The sequence below is a fragment of the Lonchura striata genome, chromosome Z (assembly GCF_050655825.1).
Source record: "Lonchura striata isolate lonStrDom1 chromosome Z, ASM5065582v1, whole genome shotgun sequence".
NCBI lineage: Eukaryota > Metazoa > Chordata > Aves > Passeriformes > Estrildidae > Lonchura > Lonchura striata.
Genome location: NC_140740.1, coordinates 47,971,452 through 47,995,249, shown reverse-complemented (window position 1 = coordinate 47,995,249; position 23,798 = coordinate 47,971,452). Strand labels below are relative to the sequence as shown.

General features: G+C 45.8%; 3 protein-coding genes across 12 annotated transcripts in view; 2 read left to right on the top strand and 1 right to left on the bottom strand.

The window, feature by feature from the left end:
• Positions 1-332: 332 nt before the first annotated feature.
• On the top strand, positions 333-1,257 carry MRPL17 (mitochondrial ribosomal protein L17). Its single transcript, XM_021554628.3, has 3 exons — positions 333-558; positions 694-762; positions 836-1,257. Exons 1-3 carry the CDS (start codon positions 385-387, stop codon positions 1,085-1,087), a joined length of 495 nt encoding a protein of 164 aa, XP_021410303.1. The 5' UTR covers positions 333-384; the 3' UTR covers positions 1,088-1,257.
• A 1,063-nt stretch (positions 1,258-2,320) lies between these two features.
• Positions 2,321-16,162, bottom strand: ARHGEF39 (Rho guanine nucleotide exchange factor 39). Of its 7 annotated transcripts, none has more exons than XM_085566361.1 (10): positions 16,033-16,162; positions 13,606-13,790; positions 12,549-12,643; positions 12,029-12,149; positions 10,919-11,037; positions 9,178-9,248; positions 7,363-7,491; positions 3,954-4,219; positions 3,012-3,100; positions 2,321-2,835 (listed from the first exon to the last, which is right to left on the bottom strand). In XM_085566361.1, the coding sequence occupies exons 2-10, from the start codon at positions 13,750-13,752 to the stop codon at positions 2,820-2,822; spliced, it is 1,053 nt and encodes a 350-aa protein (XP_085422487.1). In that variant the 5' UTR covers positions 13,753-13,790; positions 16,033-16,162; the 3' UTR covers positions 2,321-2,819. The 7 variants fall into 7 exon arrangements, with proteins under 7 accessions (XP_085422487.1, XP_021410340.3, XP_085422490.1 ...); XM_021554665.3 differs by having other exon boundaries at positions 3,954-4,183; XM_085566364.1 differs by lacking the exon at positions 16,033-16,162 and adding an exon at positions 15,601-15,627 and having other exon boundaries at positions 3,954-4,183; positions 13,606-13,955.
• Positions 15,690-23,798, top strand: part of LOC110484169 (myosin-IIIb) — a 26,335-nt gene continuing 18,226 nt past the window's right edge. Inside the window, exons 1-8 of one of the 4 annotated variants that reach the window (XM_085566357.1) lie at positions 15,690-15,851; positions 15,921-15,986; positions 16,059-16,189; positions 18,893-18,995; positions 21,676-21,778; positions 22,257-22,413; positions 22,707-22,809; positions 23,076-23,204. In XM_085566357.1, the coding sequence (XP_085422483.1) occupies positions 15,726-15,851; positions 15,921-15,986; positions 16,059-16,189; positions 18,893-18,995; positions 21,676-21,778; positions 22,257-22,413; positions 22,707-22,809; positions 23,076-23,204 (918 nt within the window). In that variant the 5' untranslated portion in view covers positions 15,690-15,725. Of the gene's footprint in view, positions 15,852-15,920; positions 15,987-16,058; positions 16,190-18,892; positions 18,996-19,850; positions 19,992-21,675; positions 21,779-22,256; positions 22,414-22,706; positions 22,810-23,075; positions 23,205-23,798 lie in introns of those variants that run through there. The other 3 variants (XM_021554629.3, XM_085566355.1, XM_085566356.1) reach the window with 3 other exon arrangements.

Below are 23,798 nucleotides of genomic sequence, written 5' to 3'. Positions count from 1 at the left end.
GAAGGGTCGGGGGATGGACTAGGCTCAGCTAGTGGAGCCGAGCAGTAGGACATGCGACAACGGGCCGAAAGTGGTGCACAGGAAGTTCCAGTTGTGCAAGAGGAACCACTTCGTAAGTTGTTCGGGTGACTGAACCCTGGAACGGATTTCCCGGAGAGGCTCCGGAGTCTCCCTTATCCAAGATACGCAAGAATATGAACGCATTGCTGTGTCGTGTGCTTCAGGACGACCCTGTTCCGTCAGGAAGGCGGGACCATGTTTCCAGCCTGCCCCGTTCCGGCACGGCGGGACTGCGGCTGCGACTACAGCTCCCGGCGCGCTGCGCGGCGCCCGAGCGCTGCCGGGAGGCGGCGGCGGCGGCCGGGCCGTCGGTCGATCGGCGGGATGCGGCTGTCGGTGGCGGCCGCCATCTCGCACGGCCGCGTGTTCCGGCGGCTCGGGCTCAGCCCGCGGTCGCGCCTGGACCTGCTGCGGAACCTGGTGACCGCGCTGGTGCGCTATGAGCGCATCGAGACGCCCTGGGCGCGGGCCGACGAGATGCGCGGCTACGCCGAGCGGGTGAGCGGCGGCGCCCGAGCGCGCCGGAGCGGGCCGGGGGGCGGCGGGAGGCGCCCTGACCCACCGCCTCTCCTGACCCACCGCCTCTCCTGACCCACCGCCTCTCCTGACCCACCGCCTCCTTCCTCCCCGCAGCTCATCGACTACGCCAAGCGGGGGGACAGGGACGAGCGCGCCATGCGCATGGCGGATTTCTGGCTGACCGTAAGTACCCCCGGCCCCACATCCGTCCCGGCCCGCCGCGGAGCCGGGGCTGAGCGTGCCGCCCCCTGAGCAGGAGAAGGACCTCATCCACAAGCTGTTCAAGGTGCTGGCGCCCCGCTTCCAGACGCACCCCGGCAGCTACACGCGGCTGCTGCAGATCCCCAACCGGGACGGGCTGGACCGCGCGAAGATGGCGGTGATCGAGCTGAAGGGGAACCCGCTGCCGCCGCTCGTCCGCCCGCGCCGCGACTCCGACAGGACGCTGCTGAACCAGCTGCTCAAGGGGTGCCGGCAGGACGCGCGGCCCCGGGGCACCCCCGTCTAGCGGCGGGCCTGGAGAAGCGAAGGCGTGTCAGGAGGGATGGAGGGTGATGGAAGTTGCCGTGGCCAGGCGTGAGTTCGCTGGCTGCTTCCAGTGCTTTGAATAGAGACTCAGCAGAAGGAAGCCAAGATGATTGATACTTTCTGTGTAAATAAACTTTGTTCAGAAAGTCAGTTTGCTTGTATTTGAGTTGTGTTCAGAGAATCATTTAGGTCAGAAATGACCTTTGAAGTTATCAAGTCCAGCCTATGATCAAACACCACTGTGTGAACCAGACTATGGCGCTAAGTGCCATATCCAGTCTTAATTTTAACAATCTCCACATCCTGGAGTTTGTGTTTATTAAATGTATAAATGTATAAACACATTTGTGTTTATTCACCCTTTCTGCAAAGAAATTCTTCTTCATGTCCTATTTAAACCTCCCCTGATCAGCATAATTCCTGTGCTTGTAAGTTAATTGCTTATTCCAGAAAACTGGATTTGCTAACTGTGTTCTAGGAGCCACTGTTCAGCATTTCAGGGTAGGAAGTTTGGTGAGATATAAGATACTTAAGCTGTTTAAAAAGCACTGAGTGTAAACAGTATAGTAACACTGAGCTAAGTACTGTAAAGAGACAACAAAAGAATTGTGTCTTATAAGGTGCAAACAGGCATGAGTCATAGTAATCTAGCAAGAGCTTGACACACACCACAGGTTCAGAGGCAGCAGGAGTGCTAGACATCTCTTCTACTGGAACAAAAATGGGAAGTAGCAGAACATTTTTAGAGTGGTGTAACTACTGAGCAGTAAAAATCTTGATTTGCTAGCTTTGTCTTTAATTTTAGGCACAGCTAGTACTTGAAAGTCCTAGCTGTAACTTGGAAGTGAAAAAAAAAAACCCAAAACAAAGCAAAACCAACCCAAATATAAAATCACAGGATAGAATACCTAGTTGGAAAGGACTTCAAGAACACTTGGCCCAACTCTTCGTGGCAATACACAATGGAACTAGTGTGGCTTCCTAAACTTTGTTGCATTTCTTCCTCCCAGGTTTCACAAACTTAAGAGATTTAAACAAGTGGCTCTGTGTAGCAAGCTAATTGTATGGAAAGACAAAGAACCCCCATGATACATTCTCTCTTCAAGACACTTATTTCACATAGTACTAGTTCTGTTTTAATAAACACCAGTGAGAAATTAAAGATGGGTGGTACTGCTTAAGGAAGAACAACAACAGTTTAACTGCCACAAGGTCAGTGTTCAGACAGACTTTAATCTTTATGTTTCTAATAACCTTGAAATTGTCCTCTTTGCAGTTGGCCATATTCAAATACATGTTTTCTGAACCAAACTGCTGCACAAATTCCACATTAAAAGTCCATGCTGAGGCTTTAACAAAATACAAAAATACCTCTAAAAAAACATTTAATGAGGGAAAAGGAAAACAAGTCACACTCACATCTGCTTGACCTTAAGTTATCTTGAGTTTACTAAAGTGCAAAAAAAGCTAGAAGATTCTTAGCTAAATTGGGGGAAATCCTAGATACAACAGGGTTTTTTGTGTACAAATGCATATTTTGCAGTATCTGTATGAATATTAGGGCAGCTGACAAAGCATTCATCATCTCACAAACACAGTGTGTAGTCCTTCTCAATTCAGTGCTACTATATGTCCCTGAACATTTTATAAGATTGTGGAAGCTTCTGCCATGAGGGTGGTTGTCCTGCCAGACTGTCTTGTACTTGAGTGGTTCAGGCTTTCAGCTGCCTGTAGAGGAAAACAAAGGGGAAAGTCACAGTTAATATGGGAAAACTCTCCTCATTATTCCCTTGTGTCCTGGCTGCCAGGATCAGGCTGCTTCCATCACCCTTATAACCACACACAGGTCCAATGATCAGTTCTTACATCCTGTCCTCTTCCACCTCGGGAACCTGGGTGCTTACCTGACTGCAGCTGTGAGACTCCGGTACCAGTCATTGATCTCTTGTTGGTTGCAGGACATCAACAGCAGTGTCTTGTGTGGGAAGGAAAGCTGAAAGACAAGCAGAATCTGTGGCATTCCTTGCAAAATCAGTAACTGTAGTAAAAGGAAAATCATCACCACTGAATTCAGTCCCTGCATGCTAATTTTTATCCTTCCCACACAGAGAAATTTATTGTTGATATTGAGTGAAGCCAGAGACTGTACAGTACAGAACAAGTGCCAGTCTTGTCCATGGTTTCCAGTCAAAGTTGACAGCTCGTTCTGACCTGTTTGGAGGTCAGCAATTAGGATTCTCAGCAGCTCATCCAGTTTTCTACCATATTCCATGTCTCATGGTGTTCTTCCACTACAATAATCTACAGGTCACAGCTTGCTCAAAGAGTTTCTTTGTCATAGCTCACAAGAAAAAAGCTAACACAGCCACAGGTGAAGCCTTGGAAGACCTGACCTTGAAACCCCTACAGAAGACTCTGGTCCCTGTCAAGGAATCTGCAGCCCTCAGGAAGTTACATGCACATCATCTCTTGCAATAACATCCACATCTTTTTCATTCTGTTTTTCTACATGTAATCAGTGTAATTCATTGTCACATGAGTGTGGGGCTGCCCCCAAAACTGTGGCTCTGATGAGGACATGTCAGAGTCCTAGTGGAGCCTCCTTACCTGAGCTAAGTGAAGCAACCAGCAGCCTGTAACCCCAGAGTGTGCAGGAGGCTCCACACCGTGAAAGGAAAAGTACCTGCACCACTCAAGAAAGGCAGGGTTGTCCTAACTCAGACTTGCTCACTGTATTTTTTCACCACTGTCATCATTTCGGTCCCTCTGCTGCTGAGACAGCTGGAGGCCTGCTTACAGGCCTGACTCCACTGGCACTTCTGCCTGGCACAGGTGGGAAGACTTACACTGAGGAGCCCTCCCTGGCTCCACGTGTGGCCGAACACTTTATCCACCGAGCACTGGTGGAGCGGATAGACAGCCCAGCAGGACAGTTTGTTGGAGTTCAGCAGGTGCAGTGGGTGGCAGGGCTTCGCTGCAATGAGGATATCAGAGAACAGGAAGAACATCCTGCGCTTCAGTTCTTCTCCCTTTGCAGGCACCACTGAAAGCCAGCCTTCCCGGATATACCAGCGCCCTGGGCATGCCGGGGAAACAGAGACAGCTGTGAGATCTGAGGGAGGGTGGGCAGGAATAAAGAGAAAAAGATGTAATGAGATAAAACAGGAATACTGGGTGAGCCACCCTTGTAGGTTGCCGTGTTCTACATCAATTCCAGCCACTAGAAGGCACTGGATGTCAGCTGGGTCCGGCCCACCAGCACGGAGAGCACCCGTGCAGAAGCTGTAACCAGCCTAAAACGTTTGGTGTATCAGGAGCAGCTGAAGTTGTTATACATCTGCTATTTTAATTAAGCATATATTATCATGTGCAAGTTTGTTTAAAGTGATCAGAACAAAATCACTGTTTGACAATGTTATGCATACCTTTAAATTAACATAAGCCTTCAGAAAACACATGAACTATCTCAAGTTGTGTTGTCCAGTTGTTTGTCATTAGTGGTATAATAGAAACTAGCTTCAGCTTTGAACAATTATAATTTTCTCCTTGTTTTGTTTGTGTGTGCTAATTAAAAAAAAAGCTCAAAAAACCTACCAAAAATAAAACAAAACCATATTTCACAGGTCATCTAACTACATACAGACCTACAGTAGCCAAGAGAATGCAGATTGCAGATTACAAAATGAGGGAGTTCTCTCTGTTCTAAATAGAAGGCATGAAAGGAGATAAAAAATGAGGAAGGTCTGAATAGGCAACCTTATCAACCTCTCTTGAAGAAGAATCCAGTGTCATCCACCTGTGAAATTAATTGTGATAAAACAAGAACAAAAGAAAGCAGGAGGGAAATAATCAAAACAATTTGATAAGCCTAGCTGTGAGCAGCAATGTAAAAAAAAGGATTAAATAAATAAAGCAGGACTTCAAGATTATTGTGGAAGTTAGCCATGAACTCATGGGATTTATGAGGACACCTGCCAGTAAGGTTATCTATAAAAATGTAAAGCCATAACAATGTATTGCCACCTGATCACATTTAGGAAACATCTCTCAGGGAATTTCATGCCTTAGCTTCTGCATGAGCTATAAATACATTTTTGAATAAAAACACAGTGTTGTTTTCATTGTGGATTGTGTCTTACTAGAATGCTATAGTCACCAAACAAAGAAGTGAGTGAATTCCTGCTTTGCTTATTCCACTGGAACCACTCCTCTTACCTGAATAAGAAACTGAGGCAGAGAAGGTGAGGTGCAGGAATCAATCCAGGTTTAAAAAAACAAATGGGAGGAAGGTGTCAGAAGCATGGGGCTGGGCTGGGATCTGTTTCCCTCAGGCTGTGCTGTGATCAGACTCACAGGCATACAATCTGACACAGACTGGATTGGAAGTTTTGCAATATAGATCTATGTCCAGGATTCCCAGGTGTACAAGTTCTAGGAAATTGTTGTGAAAGAAGGGCAAGAAAAATATCCCAGGGGAAGCTCTGGGTAACAGAACAATGTTCTCAGTTAAGGAGGCAGTTCTGGCTGATTCTGTATTTGTCCTGAATATGGAAGGCAGCAAGAAAAGCAGGGTCTCCTCACTGGGAACAGGACATCTCAGAGACACTGGCAAGTGTGAGAGACCCATCTCCAACACCCCTGCTTTGTTCTGAATCTACAGCATTGTTTTCTCTCCTGTTCCTTCCTGGCAATAGCACACAATCTTGACTGTCCTGCAAAAACTATCTTGTTTTTGGAAAGCTGGGTCAAAGCAAGCAAACCCCAGTTGCCTCTTACATTTGTGCTTCTCATATCCAATGATAACTATGTAACTGCAGCCAGTGGAAAAACATTTCTACAAGAATTCTCTGTCTTAGATTATGGAAATCCCTTTAGTGACCCTCAACACTCATCCTACTGTGTCTCAGAATTTTCAGAGACCAAAATAATTGGGGGACCAAACACTTTGAAACAATAGCCATCTCTGGTCTAGTTATACTGTTTTGGGGTGTTAGTTTATTTTTGTGGTGTTATCCTATTAGTTCTAACATTAATCAGGATAACTGTTTGACCTTTTTACTTACACACTACCCCAAATTTGCCCAGGCACCCCAACAACATGCTTCTGCTCAGTGTAAACAGAGTATACCTGTGTTAGCTCCCTTTCACCTGGCAGCACCAAAAAGATTCTAAGAACAGGAAAGAGAATTGTAAATTGATTTGCCCATTGACAAATTCCCTTTGAAAACAGCCTCTGATAAGTAATCTTTGTTGTACTTATGCTGGTTTGGCTAGGATAGAGGTACTTTTTCCCATAGTGGCTGTTTTGGTTTTGCACTGAAAACACCATTGACAACACAGGGATCTTTTGTTCATTTCTGTGTAGGCACTGCTCAGTATAAAGATGTTTCATCCTCCTCAAGCCACAACTGAGGACGTTGGGAGTGCACATGAACATAGGAGTGCTCACAGCTGGAACAGCTGATCGGAAATCCCCAAAGGGACATTCTATATCATAAGGCATCCTGTTCAGCTGCAGCACTGTGCCTGGATAACCTCTGCAACAGCAGAGTTGAGTGCAGGCTACAGGTGAAACCCCAAATGACCATTTCATAATTGCCCAGACTGGGCACATTTTTCACAATATTTCCTACATAGCTCAGAGTGTGGTCTGGGCATGGAGAGCACCCAGTTGTGTAAGAGACCTATCAATTGAAATGCTCTTACATGCCAGTGACTGTGGCTTTATCTATCTCAAGAATCAACACAAATACAGTGATTTTTAGCTCAGTTTAACCATGCAAAGAAAATTCTTCATATGAAGGGTGTGAGCAGAATGCCATTAATCTTGTAGCTTTAAAGTAAACAACAACACAGTTCTAGTGCCCTTGATACTCAGGCATCTATGGTTCCTGCAATGGAGTAGGGATAATGCCACTGCTTACACTCTTCCAAAAGAATTTAGTGTCTCTCTTTCATTACCATCCAGGACTTACACTCCTGATTTTATTGGATTCCTAACTTTCTAACCACATGTCATCAGCTTCTCCTATCTGAATGTCAGGCAATTAAGCTGTAGCTTATCCTTACTCAAAAATTCTTAATTAAAAATAAAAGAGTTCTTGCATTACTAGTCATAGTCCTTTACCACCTAACTGTGGAATTTGGGCAGAAAGGGAAAACTTGTTAATGTGAGTTGAGTCAGAGATGAAGGAGAGCATATGTACAGGTATCTCAGCATGGCAGAAGATAAATAGAGTGGTCAGTAAGACCCACCTGAAGTCAAAACCTGTGTCTTTTGTCCTTTGAGCAATTTCTGAACCCGAAGTAGCTGCAAGGAGTTCTCTCTCTTATCAAAGATGTCTTGGACCCAGTGAGATACTTCACAAACAGATTTCACAGTCTCTGAAATTATAGCAGCATACTCTGAAGTTATCACAAATGCATGCGTATTTCACCTTATACATCCTGCTAAGAAAAGACAATATGAAATTAAGAAGAAAAGTTTTAAACCAAGTATCAACAACAGCTTTATTCAGAAATTTCTGTGAGAGATTGGACTAGATCACCTCCAGAGGCCTCTTTCCAATTAACGAGTCTACAGTTCTAGAAAACATTTGCCAATGAAACGTCAGAGAGGGGAATAATTTCCTGCATTTGGAAGCAAAAAAAGGAAAATGCCCTACAAGTGGTGTTAACTACTTATAAAAAACACAGAATCATTTAGATTGGAAAAGACTAGTGAGATCACTGAGTTAACCTAGGAATGAACACCACCTTGTCAAGTAGACCATGGCACTGACTGTCATTTCTTGAACATTTTCAGGGATGGTGACCCTACCACTTCCCTGGGCAGCCCATTCCAGGGTTTAACAACATTTTCTATTAACAAACGCTTCCCAGTGTCCATTCTGAACTTCCCCTAGCACAGCTCAAGGTCATTTCCATCATCCCGTTGCTTGTTACCTGGGAGAAGAGGCCAATCCCCAGCTGGCCACAACCTCCTTTCAGGTACTTGTAGAGAGTGATCAGGTCACCCCTTTTCTCCAGACTAAACACCCCTACCTCCCTCAGCCACATTTCACAATACTTGTGCTTCGGACCCCTCTCTGGACTTGCTCCAACACCTCAGTGTCTCTCCTGAAAGGCTCGAAACTGGACATGGGATTTGAGGTGGGGCCTCACTCATGCTGAGCACAGAGGAACAATTACTTCCCTGGTCCTGCTGGCCACATTATTACTGATCCAATCAGGATGTCCTTGGCCATCTTGGCCACCTGGGCACACACTGGCCCATGTTCAGCTGCTGTGGGTCAGCACCCCCAGGGCCTTTTCCTCCCTGCAACTTTCCAGCCACTCTGTCCCAGCCTGTGGCACTGCCAGGGGTTGTTGTGACCCAGGGACAGGAGTCCACACTTGGCCTTGTTGAACCTCACACAATTGGCCCTGGCCCGTGGGTCCAGCCTGTGCAGATCCTTCTGCAGAGCCTTCCTGCCCTCCAGCAGATCAGCACTCACACACTTGGTGCTGTCTGCAAACTGGCTGAGGGTGCTCTCAATTACCTTATCCAGATCATTAATAAAGATATTAAATGGCACTACCCTTATATGAGAGCCTGAACATCTCTAGTGACTGGATATAGCATGAAGGACATTAATTAACTTAAAAAATTGAGGCATGTGACCAAGAGAGTCAGAAAATGGTTTGGGTTGGAGGGAACCTTGTAGATCATCTTGTTCTAACCCACCTGTCATGGGCAGAGACATCTTCAAATACATCACATTGCTCAGAACCATATCCAGCCTAGCCTTGAACTCTATCAGGAATCGGGCATCAACAAATTCTTTGAGCTACCAGTGTTCCAGTGCCTCATAATCAGCAGAGTTTAAAAAAAAATCAGAGCTGCTGCCATTTCTCCAATCTAAATATTAGGCCATTTTCACAGGCAGTTATTTTGTATTTTTATTCCTAACATGTTCTCAGGGACACTCCAGAGAGAGGAAGATTCTTTTCCTTTGGAACCAGGCAGTAGGTGGGAGTCAAAATATTCTTAGCAAGGAGTGTATCATTGATCAAAGTGCCAGCATTTACTTGCAAGTTTCTGGTACTCAGCAGTGTCTGGGCTGGTGTTCTCCAGCAGGTCTCTGAAGAAATGCTTGTACCTGAGATGGAGAGAGCAGTTTAATTCACAACAAGATACCAGGAACAGCAGCAGCAGCTCCTGTTAGTAACAGCACGCACTCAGCCAGAGAGAGAGTAAGCCTAACCAAACAGTTTTGGTCCCACTTCATTCATCCATTTTATCATCAAATGTCTCAACTAAAATAACTCAAGTATTTTGTACATCTGCAAACCTTTGGCTTTTCCTGGGTATCCAATAGAAGCAGACTCACAAATCACTTAAGATCATGAGGCTGTCTCAGTATTCACATGTTTTGTTATTGCCTTCAATAAGCAACAAATTTCTCTTTGAACTATCTATTTTAATAGTGTATGAATGGTGGTATTCATACCATGTTTCCTGCCCACACAAGAAAATACAGGCACTTCTATAAGAATTAGGGCCTGCCTTTTTCTTCTTTCCTTTTCAGTCTTCACTGGAGAGGATAAGATCTCTGCAAATGCTTTCTCTAGTAATGTCAAACAGAAGGAACTTCACAGATTCACAAACTGGCAGAACTCATATGAGCTAGTGGATACGTTAAAAAAGTTTTAAAGAAATTTGAACATGATAGAACTGATTAATTAAAAAATTAGACTTTCTATCAAAAAGCTCACATTTTTCCAAATAGTTGGACTGCAACAAATATACTGCTGTTCTGCAAATTTAAAAGAATTGCCCAAAGAATTACAGTAAAAACCCACCAATCAGCTTAATGTTTACTTCTGCCAAGCTGATTAAAACCATTACATAAAGTTACATGAAAGACTGTGGTATGATCTCTCCAAGTTATTTTCAAAGAAAAGAGGTGCTCAATCTCTCAAATTTGCTTTAGTGTAGATAAGACCATGACTGAAAAACAGCTACTGCATCTATAGTAGCAGACTCTAGGTTCCCAGAAAAGCACCTTTATTACCCATATACCCTCTCCAAGAAAGGGCTGCCCATGAGTGCATGCAGCACTCTCCTCAGGCAGTCAGTTTGCCTCCTCAAAGGGGAGATGATCATGGAATATCCTGAGTTGAAAGGCATCCACAAGGACCCTCAAAGTCCAATTAATGCCTCTGCATTTTCAAGACAACCCTAAAAATCACATGTGTCCAATGAGGTTGTCTAAACATTTCTTGAAGACTGGAAGGCTTGGTGCCTCAAGAGGGAGATGCAGTGATCCTGAGTGGATCTGTCCAGGCTCAGACAAATGTGATACAGTCTTGATAACCAGAGAGGAAAGAAAAGCTCTCCTTCATTAATCTAATTTCTCTCCAAAAAGAGCCATCTACAATAGTCACAATGCTCCAGGTCAGCAATCTACATAAAAATGGAGCAAAAGCATCACTGGCAGTGACCAACACTTCTGCAGCATGTCAGTCAGCTTGCTTTCATTCAGAACCAAACTTATGTAGCTTACTGAGACAGCAGAAAGCCTCCAATTCTACCCAAGAGCTAGAGGAAGGAGCCAGGGCTAAGCACAACTGCCTTACTGCATCATCTCCCATCCATGTACACTGCTTCCACCTTACAAGGCACATTCTTGGGTCTGTTTCATTGCTGTCTCTGTGCTCTGATTTTGAGACACAATAAGCAACTCTCCCTTTCATAGCAACAAAGATAGTAATGCATTCCTTTTTCCCTTCATATGCTAATCCGTTGAAGACACAATTTCTTACTTACTGGTGCAGCCTCTGCAGGGGCAAAGGAAGCAGGTCCTCTAGCTCCCTCCCTTGAAACTGAGGTCGAGTCTCCTGGAGTTTCTTAAACCGCCGGAATGACTTATTTTTCCTCACTTGCTCCTGTGTGCAGAAAAAAGGGATTTAGTCTTTCTGTAGTCTCAAAGCTATGTGCCCTAGCCTGTACCAGAGCTTAGAACACTTCAACTTAGAGTTTAGGACTCCAGTCCCACAAACATCAACTTCTTTTGTGGCTTTGGGTAAGCCATTCCCTTTCTCCTGATCATTCATTTCAGTGGGTAATGGAAGTGATATCTCCCCTCCATACTTGAAATTAATGAAAAAGAGAAGGTTGACTCAGTAGGAAAACAAGGAGTGTACTTGTGGCTTTTTGCTATTTCTTTCAAGAAAAAGCAATGCAGATCTGCATTCTCATCACCTTAAGACAAGTATCCAAAATGGCTTTTTCTCTTGGAAAACCAAAAGCATGAATACATCCATGCAAATTCAAGAGGAGGGAAACATCCAAGTCCATTCTGCATCTGGGAACAAACACTGACAAAACTGGGAGCTGAGTGGTTTAAATTTCAGATACAGCTCTCAGGACTTTGGAATAAATATATGTTCTGGAGAAATTTCTTGAAAACATGTTGCATTTGAAGACATAAGTGGGAAGGAAAAAATGGTCTTCAACAAAGGAAAAAAACTGCTAAGGAAAAGGAAATCCCACTAGTAGGATACTGATGGTGGTAGTGGGAAAGATAGGAGACCTGAAAATTCCTAGAAAGAGATCACTGTATCATAGTGAAAGCCTGGAAACTCTCTAGACTTGCCAGTTAGGAAGGAGTGGGAGTAAATACAGAACACTGTTTGAGAAAGCAATGCTTACCATATGCACACACATACACAAACACCTGAAAAGGCATCAGAAATTTGAAGCTCTAAATAACTAGAGAAGTTTTCACCACTTTATTGTGGAAGAAAGCCTGAATTTCATCAGGCCAGAAGAAGTAAGAACACTGACCTCTCCAGAAACAGGAGACAAATGGAAAGATGTGGCAGTATCACAGAATGGGAAAAGAGAAACCATATGAAGACTAAAGTACATACTTACCTTTAATGTTTTATTTGCCTGTTCCAAATTCTCAGCATAGTGGCCATAAAGATCCAGACTCTGACAAAAATGTTCCAGTCCTGGTCCCAGATTCCCTTTCTCCAGGTGAAGTGACAGAAGACTGTGCACAAGGAGCAGAGATAGCTTGTGAAGAATATGTTACTGATGGCATTTTTACAGGTCAATCTGATTCCTTCATTTGCTGGCCTGCCTTTACCATTCTCCACCTCATATCCTGTTTCTATGACAAATTTGTGCTTGGAGGTCAGAGAGTAAGCCACAGAACACCCCGTGGAACAGACTTACTGAGCTTAAACCCCTGTCCAGTAACTGGGTACCCAGATATGTGATACAGATCAGGAGTTTCCTGGGGATACCTCCAAATGCCACCAAGGCTAGTGGTGCTAGAAGTGAATGCCTGTTTTACAAGGTGTTAGCCTTATTTCCCCAAATCTTACTTTCCCATCAACATTGAGTCCTCCCAATATAATTACAGGAATTGCATCCTGTGTTCACTTACTGGCTGGCTGAATATAAGGACTCCAGGGGTCCAAATATAGTTTCCAACACAGCAGGTTTCAGTGTCCCTTTGGCCTTTAAAATTGTCACAAAGTACTAAGCAGGGAAAAAAAAAATATTCAAACAGGTAGCATTCACAAATCATCACAGAATCACTCAATGGTTTGGATTGAAAAGGATCTTAAAGACCATCTAGTTCAAACCTGGACAGAGACACCTTCCAAGCCCCATCCAACCTGGCCAGTCACTTCCAGGGATGGGGCATCCACAGCTTCCCTGCGCCACTTGTGCCAGTGCCTCACCACCCTCACAGTACGTAACTTCTCCCCAACATCTAATCTAAACCTGCTGTCTTCCAGTTTAAAACCATTCTTCCCTGTCCTATCACTATGTGCCTGTGTAAAAAGTCACTCTCCCTCTATTTCCTATCACTATGTGCCTGTGTAAAAAGTCACCCTCCCTCTTTTTTATAAGCCCCCTTCAAGTACTGGAAGGCTGTAAAGGTTATTAGCCTCTGAGGTCACTCAAAGGCCACTTGTGGCACACAGCAGAAGCCAGAAGTCACAGCCTGACCCCTTTGGCTTGGAAAGATATCAAATACTGTGACTGTCTACCTAAGATATCCACCATCAGATGTAAGCCTTACTTGTAGCTCTAACCATAACTGCAAACACATGGAACAGTACTACAGCACTAAGAAGAGTCTATTTCAGTATCCTCCAATGCATCTGTTTTTCACCATCTTGTTCATAAACTTTTTCTTGTCTGTGTTCCTACAGTTCATACATTTCAGGCATCTTAGGGCGAGCACCCTATTCAATCAAAACTTAAAAGATTTATGTCTGTGTACAGACCAAGGCCAAAAAGCCAAACACATGAGCTATTGAATATTACAGAGGAGGTAAAAGAAAAATAACAAAAAACTCCTTCAGCCACAGCAGGTGTCCCAGACAACAGGGACGCACCACAGTCTTGCTCTTGACCCTTCCCCACGGCAACACGAAAAAGTATGTGCTGTCTGAAGACACTCACATATCAGAAGGGGCAGAAATACTCACTGTGAGCACCAAATCCAGCTGCTCAAGGTATTTGTGTTCTGTCTCCAGCAGTTCCTTGGCTGTCCTGCTGCGCTTTCTCTCCCAGCGAGCCCGCTGGTCTTCCACAGTGTTTGCTCCAACCACAAATGGCAGGGATGAGGCACTCATGGCAGAGTCAGGGTTGATATACAGGGAGGTAGAGGATCCTGGAGAGCCAAGCAAGATGGACACACATCAAAAGAATAACCTGCATTGCAATGTAGGATTCTGAGCTAAAAACTCAACACTTTCCTAGGAAATAAGAGCAGCCAGTTGCCAGCAACCATTATTAACAGTTTCCTTCTGCATTCCCTTCTGTCGGCACAGGGGCCCTGCATTCAAACAGAGAAACTCCATTAGAGAGACCAGGCTGTGAAAGCAATAGTGGTACATGATGATTCATCTATAAGCAAATTTCAGTGCAAAATCCCACATGCAAACCACTGCTTCCTGTGTTTTGTCCTCCCCATTCTTTGTGTGAAATTCTTGCTAAACTCTAGCAAGTTTGTGGGTGGAAGAGGTACTGTGGATAGGAGTAGAAAATAACTAGATTTGTCTTGCAGAGTAGCAGCAGCTTCTCCAGAGCTTGCCCTCATATTCATTTGCAGCACAACCACAAGCCTAGCCAAGACCACTTCTTAGTCAGACCTGGCGTGGATGGAGAGGCAGCACTGCAGGGAACACCACCTTAAGCTTATCGTTAGCCCAGAAGTGTTCAAGGCCAGACTGGATGGGGCCCTGAACCACCCTGTCTGTGGGAGGTGTCCTTGGGCTTTGCAGGGCTGTTGGAAGGAGTCAGTGTTTAAGGGTCCTTCCAACCCAAACCATTCCATGATTATATTCAAGTGCAGTTGCAAAGTACTCACCAGTAATGGACTAAAACGCAGACTATTTTTTTTTAACACATAATAATTAAAACAAACAAATTATACCAGGTTTGACCATCTACTGCTCACATAAAGAAATTCTAACACTCCCATTATTGCACAATATTCTGTGTAAGTTCTGCAGGGTGAGACTGTCTGCAGCCTGTGGGTACACTAGAAAATACTCCACCTACAAGTGACAGAACTGCTCCAGCTTGCTTCTCCCCAGCTCACATTCAAAGATCACTAAACAGCCTCTACTACTTAGAATGCACCATGAGCATCATCCCCTTCAACATTTCTAAATTTTGAGTACCCGCAAAAAATCTCCTTATTGCACAGCCTCTCTTGGTGTCTCAGGAGCGCAAACACATGATGGGTCAGCTCCAAGGGCCACATGGCTGCACATCCCACACTGTGAGGTAAGAGAAAGGGGAAGGGAAAGGGAGAAATTCTGGAGCCCACAGCCAATCCTCAGCCACCCTGAGGAGTAAAGGAGTAAATGTTGCAGCAGTTAATACCGGAAGTAAAACATGAACCTAGCCTTACTTCAATTCAGCTGTGCTGTAGGGTACTAAAAGTGTAGTTTGGATCAGTCAAAACTAAGGGTATTATATTTTTCAGCAGCTAAGAAAAGATATGTTAAAAGTCTTGCAGGATTGAACAGAGGGCTTTTCTTGACCAAAACTGAAGCATTTTACTCATTATCAGGGTTCTGTTTTGTTGATTTGTTTTTTCTTTTTTAATAAAATACGTTTTAAATAAACGTTTCCAGTAAAAAAAAAAAAAAAAAAAAATCAAAAATCACATGAGCACACTGCAAAACATTTATTAGACTTTAACCAAATGTTTTTCTCTGACTGTGACATGGATTGAGGAAATACTTGGTGGACTAATTTAGCCAAAGGGATTTTTACGGGTCATGCAGCTGAGCCTGGCGCCCAAAGCGAGGCTACCACCAAAGTAAGGCTGGGCTGCTCAGGGCTTCATCCCGCCCAGGACCTTTCCACGGCTGGAGATCGGGACGGGACCCGGCGCCGGTCCCGGTCCCGCACGTGGTGGTCCCGTCCCGGGTCCCGTCCCGGTTCCCCGCCGCCCCGCCGCCCGTTACCTGCCGGTCTCGCCGCCGCCCGCGTTCAAACGGCGGCCCCGCCCCGGCGGGCGGTCCCGGGCGGGGCGGGGCGGAGCGCGGCCGGGCGAGCCGGGCCGGGCCGGGCCGGGCAGGGCAGGGCGAGGATGGTGCCGCTGGGGCAGCGTGGCCCGCAGCCCGGTGCGGCCGGGGACCTGGCGGCGCTGGCCGAGCTGGACGAGGCGGCGCTGCTGGCCGGGCTGCGGGAGCGCTTCCTGCAGCAGCACATCTACGTGAGTGCCGGGGGCCGGGGCGGGGGGCGGCGGAGGGCGCTCGGCTGACCGGCTGTCCCGTCCCCACAGACCGACATCGGAGACATCCTGGTCGCCATGAACCCCTTCCAGCCGCTGCCGCTCTACGGGAGGGAGGTGAGCGCCGCGCCCCCGCCGCGCCCCGCCGCCCCCGGCCGCTCACCCCTCTCCGCTGCCGCTTCCCCGCAGGTCTCCGAGCGGTACCGCCGCCTTCAGACCGACGCGCTGCCGCCCCACATTTTCGCCGTGGCCAGCCGCGCCTACCACGCCATGCTGGGCCGCGGGGGCGGCGGACCCCGCAACCAGTGCATCCTCATCAGGTGAGCGGCGGCCGGGGGTCCCGGGGCCGGCGGGGGCCGGGGCGGCCCGCGAGCTCCCGCTGGCATCCCCCCGCCCGAGGTGCGGGTGAAGCTTTTCTCCGGTTCTGTCGGTGAGTCAAAATCTATTTGCGCTGGCAACACATCCTTCATCCCAGCTGCTTTTGAGACAGATTAGCGGGCACGTCGTGAGAATATGTGGGCAGGCAAAACTGGCTTTCCTGGAGCAGCTCAGCCAGCAGTCTTTACAACACTAAAGATGCCAGGTTCACTTCTGGTGGGGAACCAGCCATTGGAATCCAGCTCTGGGAATACAGCTCTGCTCTGGCAATACAAATGCTATGGTAAAAGCTGTAGTAAAAGTTGGAAGGATGATAATGGAAGGAACCAGTTTTCACAAAGTGGAGCTTCCCAAGTGTAACTGAAGAGCAGGAAGTATTAAACTATGCTTTTCTGCTCTAAGACCTTTGGGAATCTGGTTGGGGTGTATCTTAAAGTTATGGGCAGTTCTGTGCTCTAGAAGTCAGGGGAAAGTGGTTCTTTCAAAGAGCCTATAAGTACCACAAACATTTTACTCCATTTTCGTCATTCTTCTGCTGGAACTCTACAGCACAGCAGGTAGCATCATTTAGTAGAGAAAGCACTGAACAGCAAGGAGAAAGCCTTGAAACATTAACTGCCTCTTCTCTACAGCTGGGTGTTGTAGAGAACAGTTTAAATATCGTCTCAGTTAAAATGCTACTTGCTAACTTGTTTGCTTTAATGCTCCTTTATATTTGCCTGATCATTTTATCAATACTTTTGGTCTACATAGTGTGGAAGTCAACTGCTGAATCACTGCTGGGTGTTTTGCTGGGACTGGTAGCTGACTTTGAGGGTCACTCATTTCTGTGCCTTCAGGCGATTAGTGCCTGTGCTTATGTGAAGTGCCCTCAAGAAGTGGTGGCCATGGGGTCAGCCAAGAGGCGCTGCTGGTGGGGCTTTGGGGGGTAGAGAACAGTCATTATATTTGTCTTGGGAGGTAGAAGAAAGAGTAACCCATAAGAATTTGTGAAGTGGTCAGCAGTCTGGTTGTTTTCTGCCAGCAGTTCAGAGATGAGTCTGATATACTCCTATACCTAGTCTGTGTGTTACTGTCACAGGAAATTTGTGGTTTTTCACTCCATGGGTGGTGAAACACTAATTAACAGATTTTCCTACATGAGCACAGTTGGAGTGAACAGGGAAGACAAGGTCACTTCTGTTAGACCACAGTTCACAACAGCACAGGGACACACCAGGATCTGTTTCTGGTGGTCTCTTTGGTGTCTCCAACTGAGTGTCGGAGGTCTGGATCGCGTTCTTCAGAGGTGAGGTTGGATGAAGCAGTTGCTGCCAGATCATAAGTGTTCATTGCTACCAAATTGTCTTCAGCCACAAATTCTACTGTCTTCTCTTGCCTTCCCAGTCGCAAAGGACATTAGTTGTAGCCTGCATGTGCTGCAATACAGCACTTGGGTCGCCTGAAGATGACTTAGCATTTCTTCAGAGCTGGGGGCAGTTGCACACCTGCTGTGAAGGCCTGTGAAGGCCTTGTGAAGGTGTTGTGCTTGTTAGAGGGTCTAAGGTCAAGCTTGAACCATGGAAGTGTTGTTGGGGTTGGTGTTTTTTTTGTTTGTTTTTGTTTGTTTGTTTGTTTTTTGTTTGGTTGGTTGGTTTTTGGGGGTTTTTTTGGTGGAGGAGGAAAGTTACAGAAAAATGAAAATAAACCTGACATACTGAGTAGGGGCACTGGATGGCATGTTCTCAACTGGCAAAATGATCCTATTTTGTTGGTATGTATTTGAATGGTGCTGGTCTGACCTGTGCTTGAGATCAGGGACCTGCTGTAATACTTGAGGCTTTTAGCCACCCATGACACATACTTGATACCAAGTGCAGAGCCAATGGCAGCTACACAGCAGTAAAGCCACACCACACGCTCAAAGGTCAGCTCAAAGGAAATGAGGACCTGCCCTCAAGGATACCTCCAGTATTTCCTGCATTTATTTTTTTTTCCATGCACATGCTGAAGTTCTCAGCTGGCGTCATGTTGTCAGTTAAGGACGTGTTGTCTCACTGATTGTACAGTCCCTCTCCCAGGACAGGGGAAATTGCACTTTCTAAGAGCTGGTTGTTTGACTTGGAGGCAGAGGCGCTGTGGATGTGTGACAGCACAGTGATGTGCACTGCTAGCACTGTAGGAGTGTGGGCAGCTCTGCACCTGCATTCCCAGCTGTCTGGCACATGGATGTGTGAAACATCTGAGATCTGATACTGCCACAGCATCTCATGATCAGTATCCAGGTGTACATGTGATGTAGACAGGGCATATTTCTCTGAAGAAAAAGGAAGTTATTGGCTCCAGCATATGCAAGGGAGTTGATATACCAGATGGCTTTTGAAACAGAGCAAATGGTCTGTCTGATACATCCCATTCAGAAGTGACAGCATGGGGTATGTCTGTATGCCCTTGCACAGGGGGAAAAGTTCCCTGATGAAGGAACAGAACCACATGATTCATGTGTAAATCTGTGTCATGTAAGTTTTTACTCATACAGGTGATTTTGCTGAAAAAATTGTGAAACTCTTGCAAAGCACTCTCAAGTGATGGAGCACTTGAGCCATAAGGGGCAGAACAACTATACTTACGTGGTTGATGGAATTTCTTTTGCTTTTTCTTGGCAGTGGAGAGAGTGGTGCTGGGAAAACAGAAAGTACGAAGTTGTTGTTGCAGCACATAATGAACCTATGCAAAGGTAACTCACAGCTGGAGCAGCAGATACTTCAGGTAGGTCACTGCAGGGTGGTGCTTGAAGGTGCAGAAGCAACACTGCTGCAAGACAACTTGGATTAGGCTTAGGAAGCCTGCTGATGAATCACCACTGGAAATCAGGGAGCCACACATAAGATACATAAGAAAATAGTGGATAAGAATGGTGAGATAGCTGGCCACAAATTAGAAGGGTTAGTATGTGAGTAATTCCGTTTTCTGGAGATGATTTTTAAATTAGAAAAAAAACTATTGCAATCATTTATCATGTTCTCTTTTACAAGATATTGGTTACATTTTTCTAAATCATTTCCTGTTTGAGGTAGAACAAGGACTTTCATTAGAAAAATAAGACCTTGATTTAATGATACAGAGAGATGAAGAATTCGCACACCTTTTAGTAACCCATCCTTGGCTACTTATACTGTCAGGCACATACCTGCTAGCTGGCTAACTGCCATCCTTGCTCTTTTCATATATCTCTGCTAGCTCATTTTGAAACGTATTTGACTCTTTGGTCTGAAATATTTCCACTTGAATTTTCCCCCAGGGAGTTGTGATATTTTTTTAAACAAATGATACTTTAAACCTTCCATGTGATATATTAACAAGAGTGAGTTCTTGGACTATTTAATTTTAAAGTCTTCCTTCTCAGATTCCCTGTAGAAACATAGAGGTCTTTCTCTGTGGAAGGTTAACTTCAACCAGTGCCCACCAAGCCACTCTGTCACTTCCCCTCCTTAAGTGGACAGGGGTATAAGAAAATAACAAAAACTGGTCAGTTGAGATAAGGACTGTGAGATCACTCAGCAACTACCATCACAGACAAAAGAAGCTCATCTTAGGGAAAGTTAATTTAATTTCTTGCCAGTTAATGTCAGATGATGAGAAATAAGAACAAATCTTGAAACACCTTCCCCAACTCCTCCCTTCTCCCTAGGCTCAACTTGATTCCCAGTTTCTCTCTACCTTCTTCCCTCCAGCAGCACAGGCAGATAGAGGATGGATGCTGAGGTCAGTTCATTACAGTTTATCTGTGCTACTGTCTTCTTCCTCATGTTTTTCCCCTCCTCTAGCATGGGGTCCCTCCCACAGGAGGCAGTCCTTCAGGACCAGACTGTTCCAGTGTGGCTGCCTTGACATAATGCACTCCTTCAGGAGCAGACTGCTCCGGTCTGGGTCCCCTCTCCAGGGTACAGTCCTTCATGAATGGGGTGCTTCAGTGTGGCCCTGCAGGGTCACAAGTCCTCTATCAGCAAACCTGCTCCAGCACGGGCTCCTCTCCACAGGCCACAGGTCCTGCCAGGAGGGCTTCCCGTGGGGTCACAGCCCCCTCAGACACCCACCTGCTCTGGTGTGGTTCCTCCAGGGCTGCAGGTGGATCTCTGCTCCCCCTGCACCTCCCTGTGCTGCAGGGGCACAGCTGCCTCAGCATGGGCTGCACCAGGGGCTGCAGGGGAATCTCTGCTCTGGCTCCTGGAGCAGCTGCTGCCCCTCCTCCTTCAATGACCCTGTGTCTGCAGGGCTGTTCCTCTCACGCACCCTCACTCTCCTCTCTCCCTTCTGTGGTTGTGCAGCAGTTTTTATCCTAGAGGCGCTGCCACTGTCAGTGGCGGGCTCAGCCTTGGCCAGTGGCAGGTCTGTATGGCTCTCTTGGCTCGTAATGCTCTGTTGGACATGGGGAAAGTGTCTGGCATCTCCTCACAGAAAACAGCTTTAGCTCCTCCTGCAACCAATACACTGACCCATAAACCCAATGCCCCATGCTGTGCTTTGGGCTCTGGAATGGTGTATTAATTCAGTGTGGTGTCATCCATGGTGGATCCAAGGTGAATGCCTGTGCTGGGTTGTGGGAACGTGGCAATGATACACCTGCTGTCTCTGCTTAGAGCTGGCTTGGGCCACATTGCCAGGCTGCTTCTGACCTGAGCAGGTTCCACAGGCAGGAGAGCTGTGTTTGCTCAGCAGAGTGCCTAGAGCTAGCTTGTAGTTCCTTCACTAGAAATAGCTCACTTCAGCCCAGATAAACTGCCCTTGGAAAGCCTAGAGATGATAATAATATGCATCTTATTTGGTTCCTGTAGCTATATACAAGGACTGAGTTAATCTTTTGAGGAATTACCGTCATACCTTAAAGCTTTGTTCATCAGGCTGCCTCTACTCTGATGCCTCTACTCTGAGGCATCATTCTTGCAGTTGACAGGCATTCTTTACTCGGATATAGGAAAACTCATTTTACCACCCTTAGCAAGTTGGTCTGATTGTTCTGTTAATTTCTTTATTATATACTGTCCCTATGTCTACAAATTTCAGTAGCTAAGGTGTCATATTAACTGAGTGGCTTGGTGACTTTGTTTATTATTGCTGTATAGTATTCAAATTATCTAGTGATAGCAGATACTGTGTGGAAACAGCTTGGACCAACCTTCTAACAAATGTCTCAGTGATCTTACTGAGATCCCATCAGTTCAGTTGTACTGATCATCATTAATCTCATGCTTCTTTTTCTTTGTGATATTTGCCTTCTTGAATTTCTCTATCCAGGCAGAGATAAAATAGGTGCTCATCCATATTCATGGAGTGGTTCCTTTTCCAGCTGAACTCTGACTAGCAAAGGCTAAAGATAAATTTTTCCAAGTAAGTTAGGTTGGATTGCATAATCTGAAGAATGATTGTTCTGCTTCTTCGCTTGTTTTAGGTGAATCCATTGCTTGAAGCTTTTGGCAATGCCCAGACAGTGATGAATGACAACAGCAGCCGCTTTGGAAAATACATACAGCTGCGTTTCCAGAAAAATACAGGTAAAGTCAAGGACAATTACTAGCCTGGGGAGTGGTCAGGAACTTGAGGGAGCGGACTGAGTAGCCAAAACTTGTGGAGGGTAAAAATTTGGCATGTGCCTGCCTCCCTGTGGGAAGGGTGTGCAATTAAGTAAAAATCTCACAGCAACCACTGTTGGATAGGATCAGGCCTGGATTTGGACAGAGTGGGAGTACAGCAAGGATATGGGGGTGAGAGTGCAGGGTAAATGTCAGTAATACTCTCTGATGCCAGAAGCCTTTGTTTCTGCTAAAAGAGGTGATCAGAAATCTCTAAGACCACAGGAAGCATGGAGAAGCCCATTTCCAGTGTACTGGGCAGCCTAGAGGGCCTTGCACACAAGGAAGTGAATTTAGACAATTCTCTGCTCCTGTCACCAAAGAAGAGATGTGGGACAACCCAGGCAATTTCATGTCCCCCAGAGTGAAGTTCCCCACCCTGTCACCTTTTTGTGTGCAGTGCAAGGTGCAAAGCTGAGTGAGTACCTGTTAGAGAAGTCACGGGTGGTACAGCAAGATACTGGGGAGAGGAATTTCCACATCTTCTACTACATGTTTGCTGGACTGTCTTCAGAGCAGAAGGAGATGTATGGGTTATTGGATCCTTCACTCTACAGGTGCGTCAAAGACACACTCTACTTTAGTCTTTGTAATGGGTGGTGAAGGGGAAAACAGCATAATGGAGTTTTTTCTTCTGCCCTGGGGTTTTATCTGTGTGTGAGTGGAAACTGGAGTGGGATCTGAATGGAGAGATACAGACCATCATGGAAGCTGGGAGGTCAGGGGTCTCTGCTGCGCTACCTTGGAAAAGTTTATTTCCCCTTCTGGTGATCTGCTTTGTTCCCACTGGGGACAACTGAGTTATGGTGCCGATTGTGTGACAGTTTTTATGGGATATGCACTTTCTCAGGTACATAAGTGGACGATTTGGTACACAGGAAGTCACTGAATGCTGGAAGCACAAATACCAAGAGGTTTGCAATGCCCTTGACATGGTGGGCTTCCAAGAACAGGTTAGTCCTGGGGCTGTTACATTTCCATCTGTGCTTCCTGCAGGCACAGTGTTTCTTTCTAGCTGCTCTCTTGAAGCTCAGACCTATATCTTTGTCTAGATTTTTCATGTTACTTTCAGACCACCTGAGTCTGCCAGACTTTGTGGAGAGCTTTTTCCCACAGGTTGCCTGTACCTCTTCCTTTAACCTCTCCAACTTCCGAGTCATCTGTGTTGTACATGCTACATGCTCGTATACTTTTCAGTCACCTTTCTTTTGTGTTTTAGGAACAAGTGGACATGCAGGCTATCTTGGCTGGTGTGTTGTCTCTGGGCAATGTGACCTTTGAGCCTGAGGAGAGCAATGGGTCTGTGAAGGTCAGTGAAGCCTCCCAGGGATGGCTGAAGGCTGCAGCGGTGAGTCACAAGAAATGTTGACAAAACCTTATGGGTATTATGTTCTTCCCCACTGGCTGTTTGACTGCAGGAGCTGTTCCTGCCAGAGGATGTTTCTGCCTCAGAATGTGAAGGATTCTAAAGAACAAGGGTTTTTTTTGGAAATGTACAGTTTGACCCCATGTCAGCATTTGTTTTCACTGCTATTCATACCCAGAGAGATATGTCTCGGCTTCTGTTTGTTGTGTGTCTAGAACCAGTGTCTTGCATCGTGAGCATATACCTTGCTGACTCCATAAAGCACAAGCTTTTCAAAACTAAATGAGTTTGATGATGCCTTGGAGAAATTCAGGTGTTCAATATCTCTACATTAGTTCTGTGTTTTCATCGAATTTTGTCCAAGGATACCACCCACAGTGCTGTCATTTTTGGTTGATTATCTTGAATTAAGCTTTCTATTATTTTGCATTAAATTATCCCAGATTAAGAAGTATATATATCCCAGAACCATTTCATTTTTGTTATATGGGATGGAGAAGTTATCCTGCTTTGTTAACAAAACAGGACAGAAAAAAGTAACATACTTCTCCTCTTACTATTTCTTTTCATTTTGAC